The sequence below is a fragment of the Corvus brachyrhynchos genome, unplaced genomic scaffold, assembly GCF_000691975.1.
Source record: "Corvus brachyrhynchos isolate BGI_N302 unplaced genomic scaffold, ASM69197v1 scaffold27, whole genome shotgun sequence".
In the NCBI taxonomy this organism is placed as follows: domain Eukaryota; kingdom Metazoa; phylum Chordata; class Aves; order Passeriformes; family Corvidae; genus Corvus; species Corvus brachyrhynchos.
In genome coordinates, this window is record NW_008239139.1 from 1,671,083 (window position 1) to 1,688,526 (window position 17,444).

A 17,444-nucleotide genomic window follows, 5' to 3' on the forward strand; every position below is an offset into this window, starting at 1 on the left:
TTTACATCAGTGGGGCTGGGTTTCCACCTCTGGAACTTGGAACAGATCATACAGTTGTAGCTGAGCAGTAAGCATATTCAAATTAGAAATGACATGTTTTCCTGTTCCCTACCTCCTGCTAGCACCAGTGCCTGTGTGTCCAAACTGTCAGCAAAGTCGGGGAGTATGAACACCATTAAAACTATCTTCTTTGTTTGTTTTCTGGAGTGACTTGCTGCCCTTGATCTGGCTAGTGATGTGAAAGGTAGCACTGGCCCAAGGGAGGGTCAGGACCTGGGAACAGCAGCTATGGGACTGATGAGCTTAAACTGATCACAGCCCCACACCCTGTTAGCACAAGTCTTCTTTTGTTGGTTAGCTGGTGCCCCTTTTGGGTCTGGAAGGAAATTTGGCATTTGGGATCTGACAGATGGCCTCTCAAAGAGATACATATAACTGGCAGATGCTTCTTCTAAGTGATCAGTTAGGCTTTAAAACCAGCTCTTGGCCTCTTGATGAGCTTGAAAAGGCCTGTGCAGCTTCTCCATCAAAAAGCCTGCCTTGAGGCATTGTCATGTAGAATCACTGCTGTTGGCTTCTTAAACTGTATATAGAAAGTGACAACATAATAGGAAAGGTTATAACTGGGAAAAAAAAATTCCATCCAGCCCAACATGCCCCAGATCCACCCCTTCTTTATTTTTTTCTTTGAACTAATATGTCAAGAGCAATTTGGGTTTGGTATCTTTATAATACTACTCATCCATCCACGAGGTAATTGGGTGATGTGGAATGGGCAACAGCCCCCTGCTTCAGAAAGTGCAGACCTGAAAAAAAGGAGGCTCAGAGGAGACCTTATTGCTTTCCAGAACTACCTGAAAGGAGGTTGTAGCCAGGTGAGGGTCAGGCTCATCTCCCAACTGAAGATTGTTAGGATAAGAAGAAATGGCCTCAAGTTGCACCGGGAGGGGTTTAAATTAGATATTAGGAAAAAATTTCTTCACCAAAAGGATTGCTAAGTACTGGAACAGGCTGCTCAGGGAAAGTGATTGGGTCAGAATGCTGGGGGTAATTACAAGATCTGTAAACATTGCACTTATGGACATGGTTTAGTGGTGGCCTTGGCAGTCCTTGATGTGATGGCGACAGAACATGATCTTGTCAGGTCTTTGGTCTGCATGTGCATCCTCCCTCCACCAGCACCCTCTGTCCCCTGCCATCCCTGACAGGCAATGTGGTTTATCCTAAGGCAGGTGCACCAGGTGGGAATTGCAGGAGGACCTGTCTGGATGCTCACGTAGTTAATGCCCTCCAGAGGTGGGGGAGCCACGAGGGTTGTGATTGACTTTGGTACACATCAGCTTTTCTGCCACACTTGATTAACAGTTTAATTTGAAGATCTTACAGGCCTTTTCCAACCTAAATGGTTCTGTAAGTAGGAGCAGGACTGCTCTTTGGACTGTGGGTGAACATGATTTTGTCCACTGGTACCTGGAGAAATTTGAAAGCCATTCTAGGCCTGATGGACTGCAGGGAATGCTGTGTTTGCAGGATGTTGTTATCAGCCTGCTCCAAGGCACGGATGTGTCATTGCCTTTCTTTTATCCAGTCAGTGTGGAGTTTAGAAATAAATCCTCCCACTTCTTGGATATGTTTAATGCCACTAGAGCTGCAGGAGACAGATGAGTAGCAGAGTTTTAAATTTAAACAAAATGACATCCACAATGTCCTCCTCATGGCAAAATTTGTTCCAGCCAATTGATATTTTGCTATTTGCAATGATCATATGATCATGCATGATGCCATTCCACAGATATGCAGAAGAATCATTTTAACTGAACAGTGCTGTAACCCTGGAGTCTGAATTTTCTCTCACTCTGTTTTGATAAAGTTTAGTTTAGTGAAGTTTCTCATCCTTTGAAGGAATTAAGAATATTATAGCAGTGTTTGTTACACAGTGCTGATATTAATTATAAATAAGTGTAATTAATACATTAAGAGAATTTATGTATAATTAGTGCACTAATAGTAAGGCATTAATTGCTGTAAATGCAGTCAAATCAAACCATTGTTTTTCAGATAATATGCATGATTAGAGATTTGTGGTTCATACCATCTTATAAAGAAATCATCATAATATTATGTGACCATGATACCCAGCAGGAAAATTTAATACCTGAACTACCAGAACATTCCTTAGTTCTATCTTTTTCTATATAGTTATATATGAAAGTCAATAAAATAGCTACTTTGTGGGGATTTATACATAGCAAGATTTACAATGTTAAATATTATGGGTTTCAAACTCTGTGGTAAGTACATAAATGGGCCATTTAATTGCCCTTGATACAAATTCACCCTACTTCTGTAGATTTAGCTATTCCAATTAAATGCACTGAGCATTTCAGATGATTAAATTATTAGATGTATTGTAAATGCTTTATTTGAGATCTGTTGCTGGTGAAGGAATTTGAAACATACATTATCATGATCTGGCTTCTAATCAGTATGCTATAGCCAACAAATATATGGCTTTTTTCATGCTTGGCTTTGATAGTGCTGCCATTCTGTAAGTAAATCCATGGAAGGGAAAGATTATAAGTACTTACATTATGCTACAGTTACACTTCCAAAAATATCTTGTGCACAATAGCATGTTTATTTTCTTGGTTTTTAGACAGTAAGTGATATATCTAAAGCTAAGGAATGTCAGGATCATACATAATTTCAAAAGTTAGTGGTTTCTGGGTTTGGACAATAGGAGCTGTATTCATGTTCTTAAAGTAGGATGTCAATAGAGCTGCTTAGAGCAGATACAATATAATAAACTCTAATAAAGACACCTGAATGAAGCTTTTTGAAGGATTAAATCAGAAAAATTCAGGTTAAAAAAGAGGATGCAGGCTGCTGGCAGTGATAAAAAAAATCTTTGAAATAATTTATGTTGGGATGTAGAGGTATCTGTGTTTTGAAATAGAAGCAAAAATAGTTCTGTATGAGATGCTCTAGCCCTGCTTAGCTGGGCATCTGCATGTATGAATCAGGAGGATTGAGGTGCAAATTTGACAAAAGGGTCAGACCAGGTCACCTAAGGTCTTCCACAAAATCCCTTCATGTTTTTAAATACACTGGGAAGCATGGAAAATGCCATTCTTTCAGTTCAAGTTGAGTGTTCCTGTATATGAGGGAGGGAACTTTAAGGCTTGTGTAGAGGACTCTGGGGGCTTAAAACACTTGATGACAAATAAAGAAAATGGTTTTTGCTCTTGTATTGCCACTGTCATTCTCTTTCCTCTCAACCCCTGCTGAATTGAATTTGCTATCGCTATAACTGTTCTTCATAAAAAATACATCTTTTATTTTCCTCTGCAGAATAAAGTAAACGTGACATACAAATTTACAGTGAGACTTGTCAACAAACACACAAGATCATGGATCTTAGGCTGAGCATAAGCTTTCTCTTATATTCGATTTACTACTACTGCAATAACACTGTTGTCAGATCGAATGGGATTTTATCCTGCATCACCTATAAAACAATGCCATTAAAGTGGAAGTAGACAATTTTATCATTGTTCTCTCGCTCTCTTGTGAGTTATGAAAATTGAAAAGTTATGCACAGCATCATGCTATGGCTTGCATATTCCAACATGTAAGTAGGGATTTAGTCTGGGTAGTTTGGGGCGTATAATTAATTGATGATTTATAAGGCTGTTTTTCAGTGTGCAAAATAGTATGTTTTGCTGCAGTAAGGATCTGAAATCTCCTAATGAACATTTGTTTGAACAGAATGTATGGAAAAAGCCCAAACACTAGTTCCACAATTTTTGGGAGGGATATAAAGCAGTAGACAAAATACACCAATAAAAAAGCCCCTCCTTTATGTACTCCAGCATAGGGGGCAACCAAATTAGTTAATGGGACTGCATTCACTTTAAAAAGAAGGCTTCACAACACTGCCACTTTCCAAGAAATTCAGTTTGTTTGTTCACAGTTCAGGAAACCAGAAGCCACTGGAATTCACTTCTCACCTCAGAGATGAGAGTACCCAGCTTTAGGGGTCCCTTCACTTTCTTTAGGTGAATTGATAGGCCACAGGAGCATAACAGGTGCCTTCCTAGGGCAGTACTTGCGAGTGTTCCACATGAAAATTGTGTATTTTTTCATAGTGTTCAACATCAGCAATTTCCATTCCTTCATTTTGAAGTGCCTTCTCACTTGCAATTTTTGATATTACACAATGTATTGCAATGAATCCACACACACTTAATACAACCTGCTCTGCATGTAGCATATAAAATACAGCATTTAAAAAGTCTATGCTGTATCAAGAATTAACAATATATATTAATATATATTACATTTAATTTGCTAAGAAGTACAACCTTCTATTGTTTAATATTCCACTGATGCTCAGAGACCTGTCAGGATTGATGGCTGGTAGTACACAGACATGGTCCTCACCTCTGCAAAACCTAGAGATGTCTTTCACCTTTCATATATTACAATTCTGAAAATATACCTAAGTACCAGTAAATAGGTGACCTGGACAGACTTTGTCTCGACTGAGCCTCCTGTTTTTCATTTGCCATGGTCTGCTCCGTTATGTGTACATTCATTAGAGGTGCTGTGGGGCTGACATCTTCCACAATTAGTGCTCATGTATAATGAGATGCAATGCTGACAAGGACTCTCTTGTTTTCTATAGTTCCACTGAAAGGCCTTTTCCTTCTTCTTTGGCACCAATCCATTAAAGCCGTTGCACCATGTTCAGCTGGTGGCTGGGATTGAAAGTCGTTTTCAGCCATTAAAACTTTGCTCATGTGTCATCAGCTCCACCTCTTGGATTAATTTGGTTTCTGCAGATCCAGTCCATAGTTCATAGGGGAATTCTCTCTGGGAATGTAAAACGTCCCGAGGGCAGTGCCCTAGTAAAAGCATCTGGCTCAATTGCTTTGTCCTGCAAGTTCACTGCTGGATGAGTAGTAAAGTTTAATTACAAATTACTTGACTAATAATTTGGGTCACATTGTCCTCTAGTGGCTCATGTAGATAACTGCCCTGCTGGCAAAATCCTTTTGCCTTATGTTTTTGAGTCCTCTCATATTCTTTTCATAGAAGTCCACCAAATAAAAAATTTGCCTCTTACTGCCACTGTATAAGTACAGGAAGATCTCTCCTCTGTAACTGCAGATATTTTGCTAAAGAAATATGTATTTTAAATAGTTCAAAATAACAATAAGATTGTGAGAAGATAATATATTTAATTAAAGCATTTGATGAAAATGAATATATCCTTCATACCAACAGTAAAAGAGAATAAACTCAACATGTTTTGTTTTTTTTTTTTTAATAGGTTCAGGACTAGTTCACTTCCCGAAAATACATAGAGGTCTTATATAAGGGAAAGCAGAATAGCCCTCCACATGTCCTGTGGCTACTCATTTGTAAACCTCAGTAACACTGGGTTTTGGGCCTGTGGAGTGGAATCACTGCCTTTCCTGGCAAGCATGGAGAGCACTATAGCACTTTGCCTTTCAGCTGGGTGTTTGCCAGCATAATGCAGATGTTTGTAGGAGGAGAGATCTGGAGCATGGAGAGTAATTCCTGGGCGTTTGCAGTGACAAAACACACATTTTATATTGCTTTGAAAAGGCGATGCCATATTCTGTGATGTGCTGAGTTGGTCTTGTCCCTGTGTCCGAGCACTGGGATCGCTGCCAGTAAGAGGCCTTGGCCCTGGCCAGGGGAAGGGTGGCAGGCAGTGCTCAGGCAGGCATGGCACATGGGATGCCTGCCTGAGCACTGCCTCTCCAACTGGCAAGTCTTCCTTTTCCTGCTGTTTCTTCCTTGATGAAATGCCATGAGTAAGGACAAATAGAGGCTGTGCTGCAGAAAGAGTTTCTCTGTGTGTAAGAAGAGGAGAACGATAGATGGTTCTGTTTATATATCTAAGATTACGTAGGAAGCAGCAGTTATAAATGGTGAAGAAATGTGGTATCTCTCTTGAAGAAATGGTGGTGCACTCCAGTGAGGTGATAGCTCATGTTTTCTGTTGCAGTTTGCAATGACAGGGGAGACAAAGGAATACTCACATCTTACAGAATTCATTTTCAAGGCTTTTTCAAACGACCCTGCCTTGTACTCTATCAGGGAAATGCTATATCAGGATGCTGTAAAAATTCCTTGTTCATGTCCTCCATTTCTGGCCACCTTTTTTATTCTCCCCTTTTAGAATCACAGAATCAGAAAGTGGATTGAGTTAAAAAGGACATTAAAGATCACCTAGTTCCGACCCCCCACCATGAACAGGGACACCTTCTGCTAGAGCAGGGTGCTCAAAGCCCCATCCAGCCTGGCCTTTTGGGGAGGCCTTCCTTTCCCTCGGCAGTGTTGTTGGCAGAGGCAGTTTGTATCATGAGTAGATCTGTCCTGGCTGCTGCTGGTTTCACCCCAGTGAGGTGCAGGCAGCGCTGCTGGGAATGGCTTGCTGAGCAGAGCTCCTCTGGGATCCTGTTAGGATGCACCCTCTCCCAGGCTCCTGTGAGCATTGGATGGATGTCAGCCAGCTCATTCCCTGGGCTGATCATCCTCAAACACTGGGAGAGTTGCAGAGCTGCTTAATTATCCTTGACACGGCAGAGTTGTGCACTTGGTGTTGTCCCCATACTGTCTCAGACTGGCACGCATACCCACACCCTGCCATAGCTGGGAATGTGCTGGCAGAAGCTAAAGGTATAAAGGCAGCCTGGGGGGTATAAAATGCCTTCACCATTTGAAATCATCTGTGATGCTGTTATTACAGTTTGCTCAGAGGTTGATTAGGCAGTGATAGATGCAGGAATATACAGAGAGTTACTTTTATCTGGTGCTTTGTGACTCTTCTTCCACTGGGAATATTTTCAGTTGTTTTTGGTTGAGAAATTAGGTAGTTTCTTTATTTCTTCTTAATTAGCTGCTAGGAGGAGGGTGATTTTTTTAGTTTTCTCTAACAAAAAGTTTTAATTTTTAAAAACACTTCTGTCGAGTCTTGCATCAAATTTTTTTTTTTCATATTTTGTGAAGTTCTTCTCAAGGGGGTTTTGTAATTATTTAACCTAGATGCTAAGCGAAGTTCTGTTTATCCTTAATTCAGGATGTGGGGTTTTATCGTTCATGTACCAGAGGGTGAGTGGTACAGATTGATTGATTTAGAGCTCCCTGACTACAGTTTCTGCTTGAACATTAGACTTTTTTTCAGGTAGCTATCAGGCCAGTGGTTGCCCCCCTCCACACTGGAATCTTTTACAGAAACTCATTACTGCTTCCCTGGTGTGCTCTCTCTGACGTCCCAGCAGCGAGGGGGCTCTGCCCCATCAATAAGGTCTGTCCACCAGCTGCTGTGGCAGTGCTCAGGATCCTCCTGCAGGAAAGGAGATGTGATTTACCATGCCCATTTCTATTAATCAGACAAATGCAGACTTCTCTTCAAAGTAGGGCAGGAGGTTGTTCCTGCCAACCAGCTGTATTGGTCGCTGTTCTCTTCCAGCTGTGTGTTAACTCTGTCTTCCTGTAGTGCCTTTTACATCGTGGTTATGCCAGTAGAGTCTTTCCAGAATAACCTCACCCTTGATGTCAAACTCAGAGCTGGAATTGATTTTTGGTGAAACTGATCCCTCATGTTCTCTCTCATAAGGCTGTCTGGGTACTGTATGTACTAATGGGAAAAATAAAATTGTGACTTTGTGTGTTCCCGAAGTGCTGGGTGTGATCCTGCTCAGCACAGCCAGGCGTTTGTCAGGCTTTTGACAAGTGCTGTCCACCCTGTGCCTGTCTGTGAGCCTCTCCAGTGCCTGCAGATACAAATGTGAGTGCACCTTGCTCCCTAGCAGATGTCTTTGGAGAACAGATGTCAGTACTCGCTGCTTTTCTATATGAATGTAAAATGCATCCTTCGGTGGAAAACAGGTGGTAATTTTATTTAAATCCTGCTCTATTGTAGAGCAATGAAATTAATGAGATATGCTAAAGCCTTGCCAAGGTTTCCATTTCAATAAGCATCTAATCTTGAAACTGTTTTAATCAGGCTTCTGTATCAGGCGTTCTTATTTCTGCATTGCCAGCACCCCCCTGAAATTATTGCTTGGCCTCAAATTAATAAGTGATGTTATTTTGATGTGCACTGTTAAATCACTTCTGTTTCAGGATTAATTTGTGTCTGGCCTTTTCTAAAGGCAGTGTTGAGCATTAAAGTGGCTGTGCACGAATGGTGATGTACTTATGTTTTCTCCTGGCAGAATAATGAGATGGTGGAACTGCAGAGGATACGAATGAAAGATGAGATTCGAGAATACAAGTTTCGAGAGGCGAGACTGCTGCAGGACTACACTGAGCTGGAAGAAGAAAACATCACTTTACAGAAACTGGTGTCCACACTGAAACAAAATCAAGTAAGCATCACAAGATTCAAGGCACTGTACTGTAAATTGGCACTGTTTTCTCCAATTTCCATAATGTGATCCTGCACAGAACTTTGATAGAATTTTCCTTGTATGCTTGGGGTTTTTTCCAGTTGGGTTTTTGCTGATCAGTTACTCTAAAATGGTGTTACTGGCCATTTTTGAAATATGGGGAGGCCCTTACCTCAGTTTTGAAAAATTCTGGTGGAATATGTCATTGCAGAACTATGTAATCACAGAGGAATTATTAAAAGAGATAGAGTTGCATATTTTTGCTTCATGCTTTTCCTGTTCCTTAGGAGCTCGGTGTCCAGTGGCTAGTTGTCCTTTAAAGTGAGCAAAAGACATTTGGTCTCCTGTCAGAAGAGTTAACTTGTGGTGATCGAAGTTTAAATATCCAGGTTAGATGGTGTAACACTTCCTGCCTTTTTGGTGCTGTCCAGACCATCATAACATTGCACTTTGTAACACCCTCTCTTCACCTGCTCTCAGAGGGTCACAGCTCTGCACTGCAGCCCCTGGTTGTGTCCTGACCTATTGCCTGGTGCACTTGGGGCTTCTGTGGAAGAGCCAGCCTTGTCAAAGTTTCTGATGGCAGCCCTGGAACAAAGCTGCCTTATTCCTGCAGGAATAAGTGGTGCTATTTCAGCTCTCTTATACTGCTTTTTTACTGCTCTAGCACAAGTGTGATTAAAACACTTAAAACAACAGAGCTGTGCCACAGGGAATACACAGGTACTGGAAATGGGTGCATAATTTCCTTATTTATGAAGGTGCCTAGTCTTTCACACTCCTGAAACTGAATTTACAGCAGATCATCTCTGTTGTGAGAGTTATTTACCTAGCCAGAAAATTCCTCCTTTGAGGCATGGATTTTTTTTCTCATCAACCTCGTAGGAGACATTTTCACATTTTCAGGAAGTATGTGACCTCTCTATGGACTGTCCTAGTTTCCCCTGAAAATGAAATCTGTTTGCAAGTGTTTATATTTGTCATAATAATTCATTCTTACTGAAACCAAATGCCAACAGTCTGTGGAGAGAAAAAACATTGCCACATTTTGAATGGCTCTAAAAATCAGTCATTTTGCATCACAGATCCATGCACTTGTGGTTCCTAAAGGTACTTTAATCTACAAGATAAAATTTTAAGAGCATTTTATACTTTAATGCTTGAATTTACAAAACTGTATGTTGTAAGTCTTGGTGCTAAAATGTCATTATCTACATGTTGAGGTTTTTTGTAGCTTTTTGAAGTAAGAGTCTATGAGAAGGTGACCATAGAGATATAGACCTCTAGGTTTTATGTGGATTTAAAATTGAAAAAGTGGTGGTTGTTTCGTTTGGTTTGTCTTATTTTCATGTCCTTAAGTTGTAAACGTAGCTACTTGACTGCATTTCATAATTTTTCCAGATGGACCTGTTCCTCCAGTAAGCAAAGATACTAAATTGCCAAGTGTAGATTTGAACCTCACATGGATTTTCCTTTTCTATTTAAAAATGCCCAATATGACTTTGGAACTTTGTTGTTTGATATGTTTCCAGTTTCTGGGTTTGAAGGATTAGTGCTTTGGTTTTTAAGATTGCCTTTCTAAAGGTTTATGAGTTGAAGACTTTTGACAGGTTGATAAATATTCTACTTCAATAGGAATGGTGGATATTTTTGTTTTTGCCAGAACCTTATTTTAGTTTGATTAAAAATCCATATATATCAAATATAAAAAAATTCTATACAATGCCTTAAGATTGCAGTTAGTAATGTGTTTGAATTAGAAAAGCCTCAACTGCAAAAAATTGGGGCTTCTTATGGAAGCATGAAAATTCAGTATTTTTTTTCCTCTTTCACCAAGCTATTAAATTATTTCACCTGATACTGAGATTTTTTTTTTTCCATTTTGAAATTAAGATGCAGGTGACTAACATGATGGGAATTAAATTTACAAAATCAAAGTGTCATCATTTTTACCAGGAGTGCTGGTTGAGTGTGGACATGGACCTTTACTAACAAAGCTCTTCCTTTTCATTGCTGTGGGGTTTTCCAACAGTGAAAAGGAAGATGAGGAAGAAGAGCAAAGGGGAAACATTCTGCAGTGGGGATCTGCTGCCCTCTCTAGCTATTGCTGATCAACTGGTTTTGAGCTAGGCTGAGTTTTTCCAGGCTTTGTTTCTTGTCAGGTGAAATGGAGAGGACTGAACAAGGGAGCTGCCTTTAAAGGACAGAGAGGAAGATGCTGCTGAGCTCAGCTCACAGTGCCCATATATACCTTGATAAAATACCACACCTTGGTGTGGGGCAGGGAGCTGCCCTCTGAGAAGGACAGACCAGTGAGTCCCTCCAGTGCTGCCAAGGGGTGTCACTGGGACACACTCCAGGCACTGTGGTTGGAGCAACAGGTTCCTGTGTGCTCCAGGAGGACGTCCCTACACACAGTCCAAGGACTGTGGGGGGCTGAATGAGCTGTTTGCTGCATTTTTCTGGTGGTTTAAAAATGTCTAACAATTTTGGGGCATCTTAGAGTTTAAACTGATTGTACAAATAGATTCTTGTTTAATTTTTAAAATTAAATGCCTCTGGGACAATGGAGAGCCTTGTAATATACAGAGAAGAGAGCCGAGGCTCTTCTACTGGTTTTGTACCTTCCATCCATATTTTTGAAAACTACCAAGATACTTGGGAGTATCTATGCTTGAGTGACTTTACATCTAGTAAGAAATGAGATATGAAGTCATCTTCAGAATATGTGCAAATCATAAATCGGCTATATGAACCTAAGATCTATAAATACCATGATATACCAACATTGCTTATGGCAATTCAGAGTAAATCTGTTACCAGGACATCTGCTAATAAACAGCCTTCTTCCCATGAAATTACACTGCTTGTCATAAGTTATTCAGAAAGAGGTTTTCTAATTCTTGATTCTCACATGCTGAAAAAGTGAACACTGGAGTATTTAACAGAGTGAGCTCCACTTGCACTCTTTTTTCAGTCATTTGTTTGCAGCTGTAGGCAATGTCTGGTATTCCAAACCATAGTTTCTCTAACACCTATCTCAATAGGGCTGATAAATGGCAGGTTTTCACAACTCAAGTTTTAGTATTATGAATGTTCTTTGTCTTGTCTAATTCAGGTTGAATACGAAGGCTTAAAGCATGAGATTAAACGATTTGAGGAGGAGACAGTGTTGCTTAATAGCCAGCTAGAAGATGCCATCCGGCTGAAGGAGATTGCTGAGCATCAGCTGGAGGAAGCTCTGGAAACTTTAAAAAATGAAAGAGAGCAAAAGAACAATCTGAGAAAGGAACTCTCCCAGTATATCAACCTCAATGATAGTATGTATAATAACCATATTAATATATCAGTAGATGGGTTGAAGTTTTCAGAGGATGGGGGTGAGCCCAACAATGACGACAAAATGAACGGACACATCCACGGGCCTCTTGTGAAACTCAACGGTGACTACAGAACCCCCACGAGTAGGAAAGGAGAATCTCTGCACCCCGTCTCTGACCTCTTCAGTGAGCTCAACATATCAGAGATACAGAAACTGAAGCAGCAACTCATGCAGGTAAGGGCTGAATTTAATGTCCTGGAGTGTTTAGACACACATCCTATGAACCCTCGTGCCCGTTTTGAAGTGATCATTCCCAGTGATGTTTTTGACCACATATGTCCATTTTCCAGACTTCTGCTTTGGTGTTTCTTCATATCCGGGTTTTGCTAGAAATACCCCTAGCAAACAGAATATCTGTCTGCACAAAAGTCGGTGTGACCTGAGCAGATATTTACTGCAAAGGGGAGAAAGGGATGTAGATGCTGGGGTTGCAGAAGGTTAGATTCCTTTTTCTCCTGCTTTGATAACGGTAAATGTCCCTGAAATTGCAAGTGAAATAAGGTATTCTTCGATATGACTAAAGCTATCTGGAAAAAACCCCATTAAAATACTCGTGTGTACAGACTTGATTATGCTCTCTTGCAAGTCCGAAGGAGTTTTTGCCATTAAATTCAGCTCGAGCAAGATTTGGCACGCGTTCAGGAGAGAACAAAAGGAGAGGAGCGCTCCACTTACCAGCCGTGCACTGGGAGCATGTGGCGTGTGGGCTGTCACAGAGCGCCCTTGTCCCGCTGGCAGTCCCGGCGGATGCGCGGGCTGCAGGGGGTGCTTCGGGACGGCACAGCCAGCGTTTGTTCTCTGTTCATCCATGCCCAGCCAGAACAGGAGCCTGGGATGCGAGCCAGATAAAAACTCAAGCTGTTGACATCATCTCAGAAGGGGTGCAGTGCCACGCAGAGAAAGGGTCCTGCTGCCCAAGCTGTTGAGCATCTCGTCTGCCACAGCAGCTTGAAAGGTTTTGGCACTGTCAAGGAAACACCCAGCATTTTCTAGCTCCAGGCTTCTGAAAAGCACCTCTTCTAAAGAGAGTAAATGTGAGCCCTTTACTGCTTAAAATGTAAAAGGTGGTTTAGAAGTGAAGTAGAGCAAAACCGGTTTTCAGTGCTTGCTAGAGAACAACAAACCCCTATGTGGTCTGTCCTATTTGCTGAGGAGTTAATTATTTTATTTACTTCATTGCCAAACTCACTGTGGGAAGTTTTGGTCTGAGCTGTGACATGGTGAACACGGATGACATCTAGTGCTTTGCACCAATAACTTTGATACAAAGCACACATCACTTAAGTGTGAAAGCACGAAACTTAGAATTTTATTTACGTGAAAAATTCTGTTAAACTTTTCCAGTTTTAAAATATACACAGTGTATATTTTGTATGTATGTATACAAATATGCACCTGTAAGTACATATACATGTATGTATATAATATGTGCAAATATACATTATATGCAGCTTCTAATTTGATTAAGAGGGACAATGTTAAAAATTTTAAAACACAGTTTCAAAAGAAATGCTTTTAAATTTTCACATTTTGAAATACACTGTAAGTATTTTAAACCATAATTTACAATGAAATATATGCACTGTGAATTTGGAATGAAAATTGCTTAGAAATGAAAAAAAAAAGGACTGCTTTGGGTATGCTTTTTCTTGATTTTATTGAATTAAATACTGAGCATGATGAGTTAGCAAACTTCTACTTGAAAGATACTGTAATTGTCTTTATCTTCTCTGGCTTAAAAATTTATTTTATATCTCTTAAACAAAGAGACAGCCTTCTCGCAGTCACTAGGAACAATCTTAGGACCCTTAAAAAGAAACTATAACTATTTTTGGCCATAGCATTTTTTGGTGCTGGGCCCCAGCACACCTGTGCCAATAGTGGCCACCACTGCTTGGCATTTACATCCTGTTAGAGGTTTATGGTTTAAAAAGACAGACTAGACCTCAGTGAAAGCCTGATTTCTTTAGCTACTGTAAAGACTCACTGCAAAATGCTGATGTGCACTTTTTACAAAGGGACCACCTTCTCTGTTGAGTTACATCAGTTCATGTCGCACAAATTAAATTTGGGTCATACAAATTAAATGTGAAAAATTCCTCCAAAAGTTTTGCATGTGGTAGATGGGAGACTTATTCAGGTTTAAAAGCTGGCAAAAGGTAAATCATCAGCAAAATCGGAATTTCATTTCCTGTATGGTGTCTTTGCCATGTGGTGTTCATTCAGTATTTGGTATGAGTGCCTCCTGTTTCCTCTGAAGAGGCTGCACTAGGACAGAGTTTCTGAAGGAACTGACTGTTTTTTGTGAACTATTTTCATGTCTATAGGACAGCAGGTTCCTTTTTAGGAGAAAGGTAAACTTCAGATTTGCCATTTTGTAAGTGTGTCTAGCAAATTGTTTTTGCTCCTCAGTCTCAAAAAGAAGACTTCACTGAAACAGTACGACAAATAGAATTCCCTCTACAGCTTTTGGATGCTGCTGCTCCATGAGTTGTGCTGGTCCCTAGGAGAGAGATTTAATTGCAACTATTTCCTTTCCATTCATATGTCTGCTGTGTAACAAATGTCTTGCTGAAAATTTTTGTACTCTGAGATTTTCTTGGAAAAGCTCAGGGCTTTGCACTCTTCCTTCCTGTTTGTTGTCCAGTGGAAAGAATTCTCTATGTAATCTTCGAAGCCTAGGACTCCTTTTCTTCCCATGGTCATACGTTCCCCTTTTCTGAGGCTAATATCATGTTTGGAAAACTTAGATTAAGTTCTCTTAAAAAAGGAAGAAAAAGAAAAAGTCCTGCAGCTTAGTTTCTGACATTCTTCTTCAGCTGCCTTGTACTCTGTGATAAATGTGCTATAGCTGAGATTCAGGGTTCTTGAGATGAGTTCTCCTGTTAATTTGTTCCAGTCTCCCCCAGGAATTGTTCCTTGAAATTCTGATGATGTTTAAAAAAAGAAAAAGGTGAGGAGATAAATAACTATTGTAAAATTGGTTTCCATAATTGCAAACTATAGATGCAAATTGGGAAGAAAATCTCCTCAAGCTGAAATCTTTGAAGGGAAGGATGCATTGCAAAACAGGTACAGCTACTTTTGAATTGTTTTTATTTTCATTCTAAAGGAATGATAAAAATCCTTACTGCAGCTACCAATTTCAATGTCAAAAAAATGCACCAACTGGGCTGAAAAATACCTGGAATTGCCATAAGTTTGCTGTGGTGGAAAGAAGAATATAGTTTTGTCTAGAAGAAGAAATATCATTTCCATATTTGGGAACAGCAGAGTCATTAATATGCAAAAGGTGTGCTCAGGAATGAGCTGGAGCTTTGGGGTTTTTCCCTTGGCAGTAGGAGCATGTATTTATGGTTTTAAACAGAAAGGGGATTAGCTTAATCCATTATTGCTGGTCCAGAATGAATAAAATTGAGTAGGTCTGTGTATTTCCTTTTGCCTGCTGTGCAAGTTGATATATGGGTTTCAAAAGTTTAAAATGTTTTCTCTGGAAAGAGTTCTTTTTATTTGAAAGGATTATGTTTCCAGAACGCATTTATGTTCAGAAGAGAAATTATCATCAAGATCCAAATTAGCCATGCTACAGTTTTTCTTCATGATAGGGTATAATGGTTCAGATCAGTAGTCCTGCAGGATCAATTCTGTCTTATTAATTTAAGCAGGCACTGAAGCACTGTGCTGCTTTAACACACAGGTGTTTTCTCAGAGGAAAGGCTTTATTATCGATAAATATTGTTAAAAATAAATATTTATTTTTACACGAGTGCAATCTGCAGTGAATTGGCTTCTTTGGTGGGAACATGCCCACAGTGGACCCGTACACTTTAATAAGCCAACTGCCTGTAATATGTGGTTCTTTATTATCAGTACAATTTCTCTCTATAAGGTGAGATGGTCCTTTAAATTAGCCAAAACACAGATTTTTAATGCTTGTGCATAGCTCACATTACCAGCCTGAAGGAATAAATACCTTCATCATCTGATGAGGGCAGTGTAAATAGCACTGAAGCCTGCAATACCAAGTGGTAACAACTGGAGTTCAGCTGAAGGTTTCCAGGGAGAGCAGACCTAGGGCAGGCAGCTTGATGAAAAAAAGAGGAAAGCTGGTGAAGAGACTCCTGCTGGGTTGATCTCTGAGGGTCCCCAGGACAGGCCTGACCGAGAGATCTGTAGAAAGTGGTCACCTTTTAAGAAGATGCACTTGGCAGAAGGCAAGTTTGCCCTATTTTGGGTTTTCTCAACAGGAGTGGGCTGACATGGGGGGTGAGCAACAATTAGGGTGGCAAACATACTGGGACAGCAAGAGGGGAACGAAAAATGGAGGAGGATACCAAAATCCTTGTGGTTCTTGGCCGTGCTCTTCTGCACAGACTAGGTAGTGCCAAAAATGGAACACTTCATATCTAAAGAGACAGATTCTTCCCGGATCATAAAATAAGGATGAGGTTTGTCCCTGTTTTTTTTAATTCTTAAGGCATCAGTCCCTTGTATACAAGAAAAGTAGGCTGTTTTTTTCAGATGCTTTTATCATGGCTTCTATTTTTATTTGTAGTTTCTGCCTGCAATCGATTGCAGATCCTAATGGAGGCCACATTTTGAGAGCCTCTCTGTAAAACCAAGGGATCAATGTATGCTCTAATGTCTTAGTACTTCTGAGCAGCAGCTGCTGCTCAAAAGCCTGGTTAAGAGGAAACAAGAGTTTGAAGCACTTCTTAGAACATTTTGTGAGATGGCATTAATACCTTCCCAGTTTCTCAAAGGCTTTTTTTATCCTTTGCTAAGATTCATGGTGGCTAATTTGATTCTCTTCCACATACTACTGATAGGGAAGGAAAGTTTGTGTTTGTTTTTTTTGTTGTTGTTTTTAAAGAATTTTCAGAACTGAAAGCTTTGAATTCTCAGAATTAGTAATGCCACCACTCATCAAGGGAAGTGCCATTTTTACTGCATGTGCTGAGATACTGCAACAGGGGGAGAAAAGAGCAGTAAACCTGGTAGGCTTAGGGTCCTATTGTAAAAGCCATGAAAGGGACAAGGATCCTATCTCTGTAAGCCTTCCTCTGCTTCCTAATTCACACCTCAGAACAGGACAAAGACACAGGAAAAAGTTGGAGCATTACACTTAAAATTTGAAGTGGAAATCTTTCAGGGGTGTTATCATGAGTAGCAAATACCTGAGCAGATTAAACTTGTTTGTCATGTTCACTTGCTTTAAAATTGCTGTGCGTTAAAACTTCTAGAGGTGCCCTTCATGATGTCTTCTGTTGTTCAATCCACATTTCTCTGTGGATATTTGGAAAGACACTTACTAGGTCACAAGCAGCTGGTTGTTAGTTACACCGCAAGTCCTGCTTTTCCTGGCTTGAATTTAAACAGATGGATTTTGCTTACAGATAAGTGCTGGGGATGGGTACTCCTGGGAGTTGCATGTGCTCAGTGTCCTGATCTGTGTTACATTTCCACCTACAGTAGGTTATTTAATCTGTGGAAATGTACACAGCTAGTGTAGTTTTTTTACTGTATTTGCCTTAATGAAAGCGTGCAACAGTTCAAAGATATAAATGGATATTGTGAAAGATTGGTAGAACTGTTAATGGGAAATATAAATTCAGACTCCACTGAGAAATGGC

The 17,444-nt window shown here is 40.2% G+C and overlaps 1 protein-coding gene across 1 annotated transcript in view; it reads left to right on the forward strand.

The window, feature by feature from the left end:
* The window catches only part of BICD1 (BICD cargo adaptor 1), a 95,128-nt gene that overhangs the window by 36,274 nt on the left and 41,410 nt on the right, over window positions 1-17,444 (forward strand). The window contains exons 3-4 of the mRNA XM_017739965.1: window positions 8,256-8,408; window positions 11,548-11,985. Of these exons, the coding sequence (XP_017595454.1) occupies window positions 8,256-8,408; window positions 11,548-11,985 (591 nt within the window). The remainder of the gene's footprint in view (window positions 1-8,255; window positions 8,409-11,547; window positions 11,986-17,444) is intronic.